This window comes from Vulpes lagopus, chromosome X (assembly GCF_018345385.1).
Source record: "Vulpes lagopus strain Blue_001 chromosome X, ASM1834538v1, whole genome shotgun sequence".
In the NCBI taxonomy this organism is placed as follows: domain Eukaryota; kingdom Metazoa; phylum Chordata; class Mammalia; order Carnivora; family Canidae; genus Vulpes; species Vulpes lagopus.
The window spans coordinates 75,375,759-75,378,916 of NC_054848.1; the positions used below are offsets into that span (position 1 = coordinate 75,375,759).

Sequence of the window (3,158 nt, forward strand, 5' to 3'; positions counted from 1 at the left end):
TCACAGGTGCTGTCTCCTTGAGTCCTAATTCCACACAGCCCACCTCTGCTCCCTTGCTTCCGCCCCCAGCCCCCAGCCCCTTCTTGAGGCTTATATTGAGCCATGCAGCCAGCCTCTCCCCCTGCCTCCTAGGAGCACTGAGAAGTATGCACCTGTGAGGGAGCAAGCACCCTACTTAGGTCGCATTGGTTGCATATTTTTGTCTTCCTCTGCATGTAGACTGTAAACTCAAGGACAAGTTCCATGTCTTGCTTTTGTCAATCAAAGCACACAACTTTATTGATGATAACATACAAACATAGGCTTGGGTGGGTGAAGTTAAGTCAGTACAGCACAGAGAAAGGCAGTGTACTTTTTGGATCAACGGGTTCACCATCCATCACCTCGCAAAGGAGGAGTAAAGGAAAAAGAATTCAACCTAAGCAGCAACAGATGCATTTTCAGCACGAGCCCGATATGTGTCTGGTCTCCCCCAAACGGTCCAGCTTAGACAGGGAGACCAGCACAGGCAAGGCATCCCTCGTGATGCTCTAATATGATGTTCTGTAGCCACAGCTGGCAGCTGAAAGGATCCCTTTGCCACACGAGGAAGGCCGCAAGGGAGTCATTGACAATGCACGTTGCCTGCAGACTGACTGCAAAACCAAGGAGTCACTCAAAGCTCTGTGAGAACCCTTGCCTGGCCCCTAAGAGTGTGGTCCTCGATTTAGCAAGTGTAACTTTCACCCCGTGATGTGGTGATTGGCTAAGGCTGGATCTCCGATGGCATCCACTGCAGATTCTCGGCATGAGAACGACACGAGTGTGTGTTCACCAGAAGGGTTTTGGGTGGATTCGGTTCCATTCTGTTCGAGGTGGCCATTTAAGAGGCCAGGGTTTGGGGGAGAACCTGTCTGTTGGCGTTCCTGATAAAGAGGGACGTGAAGGAGAGCAGCATTTGGGCCCCCAGCAATTCCCCTGCCAAGACAGGCTTTTCAGACAAACCTATCAATAGTTTCAAAACCTGAACCTCAGCACATTCACTTCCCTCTGATATCAAAGGAAACTTCACGTCTGAAACGGACTTGGCAAGCATGTTATTAATAACTGTCATGCTTATTAACAAATTTAATCCGGCCTGCTGCAGAAATGAGTTGCAGCAATGTGACACAATCTCCCGACACACTTCATTGACGTACATCTTAATCTGGCCCTGACTTTCAACACTTGCATTCAAGTTATCCAGAGCACATAAAGCCTTCTCCTTAATAGCAGGGTGGGGAGTGAGGATCGTGTTTCCAACAATGGAGAGGCTGGCCAAATGACTATTGATATCGTGGCTAAATGAAAACCCAGCATCCTTGAGCTGAGCAAACCACATTTTTCCCTGAATGAAAGGATGCCTGGAGAGGTCAAGAATACAGCTGAAATTTCTAAAGCTTTGAGTACTCCAAGTATTTTTATGTTCATAGGGGAATGGGCGCTGTTTTACTGGGTATGTTCGGTTGGCCTTGCCCCCACCTGAGGGCCTGTCCTCGGTTCCACCAGGGGCCCCAGGTTCAGTCCAATCCCCATTCTCACTCCAGGGCCGAGCCATAGTTGTGAAATCAAACCAAAGGTCAGGTTCCTCCTCATCCAGCTCCTGGTCATCGTCCCATTCCTCTTCCTCCTCCTCTGACTTGTCACTATCATCTCTTCCTATGGTTAGTTTGTAAACACAGTAGCAGGCACCAGCCCCAATCATCAGTCCTGCTGCCATCCAACCTACTTCCCGAGCCCGGCCCATGCTCAACTGCGTCCCAGCCTTTGGACAGGACCAGAGAGGGTCTTGTTCCACCTGACTGAAGAGGATTCTTAGGGCCAGGGTTTACAATGGTGTAGTGTAGTCCTCTTCAGTCTCCCCAAGTCTCCTGTAGCTCTCTTTTCATGATCTATGGGTTCAAAATGGTATTAGGGCTTGTGCCGTATCTCAGTTTGTGTCTCATGACACAAATATAGTGGAGTCTGAGTTTTGGGTGAGACAGGTGGATTATTAGGAAACTATTTCTTTGTTTCTTTTTGTCATCCTCTACCCTCAGCACCCATTATTTCCCTTCCAGGCCTTACAGAAAAGGGCAGGGTTTGGGGCTGTGCTATGATAGCCAGGAGTGTAGCTGGGAGAGGCAAACACTTGGGGTACTTTCCGCCACCACCTCCACCCCCACCCCCAGATTCACGGGCAGTTTCTCCCACTAACCTCCACCAAAGTCAGGTGAATTTCTTCTCCTTCCCTCGTCTTCTGCTGTCAGTATTCCTTCCACAGGGATTGATGAACAGTGCGGCAGAAGGATGGCAAGATAGCCGGCTTTGGAGAACTGAAACTGGGGTGGATGTGATCAGCGCTGAGAACACAGGTCCTAAGGCCCGCTTTTCTGGTTTTTCGGCCTTTGACTTTAAAATATTTCTCACACCTTCCCGATTTTCCAAAGGCGGGTTCCTCCCCCATCTCATCCCATTATCGTCCGCCATTTCCCCAGCAAAGGCCGCCACACCCCTTTCCCTGCACTGAAATGGGAGGGGGTGTGGAAAAAGAAGGGGCCAGGAGAGGGCGACTGGGACCGGCCCGCGCAGATCCCAGCCCTTCGTCCTCCGCCACCCCCACCGCCACCCCCACCCGGGTCCAGGGATCATCCCACCTTTACCCGGATCTGCAAGGTTCCGAGGCAGTTTGCTCCTTCCCTCAGCACGACTTTTGGGGCGACCTATGGGCCAACGGACCGAGAGACCTGCAAATGGACAGGGAACCGAGGGGACGGAGTGCTTGGTGGACGGAGCAGGACTCGGGACGCGAGTACCCAGATTGTGGTACCTTTCTCTGGAGTCTCGGTCAAAGGCCGTTAACTCCCCTCACCCCCGCCCAAAGTCCGCCAGTTCTCTCTACTAAATGGGCACAAGGGAGGGGGGCGACGGTATTTAGAAAGTAGGCGGGAAGGGGACGTAGCCCGGATCAGCCTGAACCGGGATCCGAGGCACCCTTGGCCCTCACCTATTCCCACCCGCCTCTAAGCAGAGCCCAGGCTCGTACCGACCTCGCGGTCCGGGGCTAGTTTCCTCCTTCCTTCACACGCCTGCAGAGTAATAGGGGGCTGGTACCCAGACGGAGGCGGCTAGCAGGACTTCTGCTCTAGGCAGCTCTTGGT

The 3,158-nt window shown here is 52.3% G+C and overlaps 1 protein-coding gene across 4 annotated transcripts; it reads right to left on the bottom strand.

The window, feature by feature from the left end:
- Positions 1 to 254: 254 nt before the first annotated feature.
- Positions 255 to 3,158, bottom strand: LOC121482280 (protein ARMCX6-like). 4 transcript variants are annotated; one of them, XM_041740130.1, is made up of 4 exons: positions 3,048 to 3,158; positions 2,661 to 2,744; positions 2,216 to 2,339; positions 255 to 1,910 (listed from the first exon to the last, which is right to left on the bottom strand). In XM_041740130.1, exon 4 carries the CDS (start codon positions 1,763 to 1,765, stop codon positions 863 to 865), a length of 903 nt encoding a protein of 300 aa, XP_041596064.1. In that variant the 5' UTR covers positions 1,766 to 1,910; positions 2,216 to 2,339; positions 2,661 to 2,744; positions 3,048 to 3,158; the 3' UTR covers positions 255 to 862. The 4 variants fall into 4 exon arrangements, with proteins under 4 accessions (XP_041596064.1, XP_041596067.1, XP_041596066.1 ...); XM_041740133.1 differs by having other exon boundaries at positions 2,216 to 2,523; XM_041740132.1 differs by having other exon boundaries at positions 2,655 to 2,744.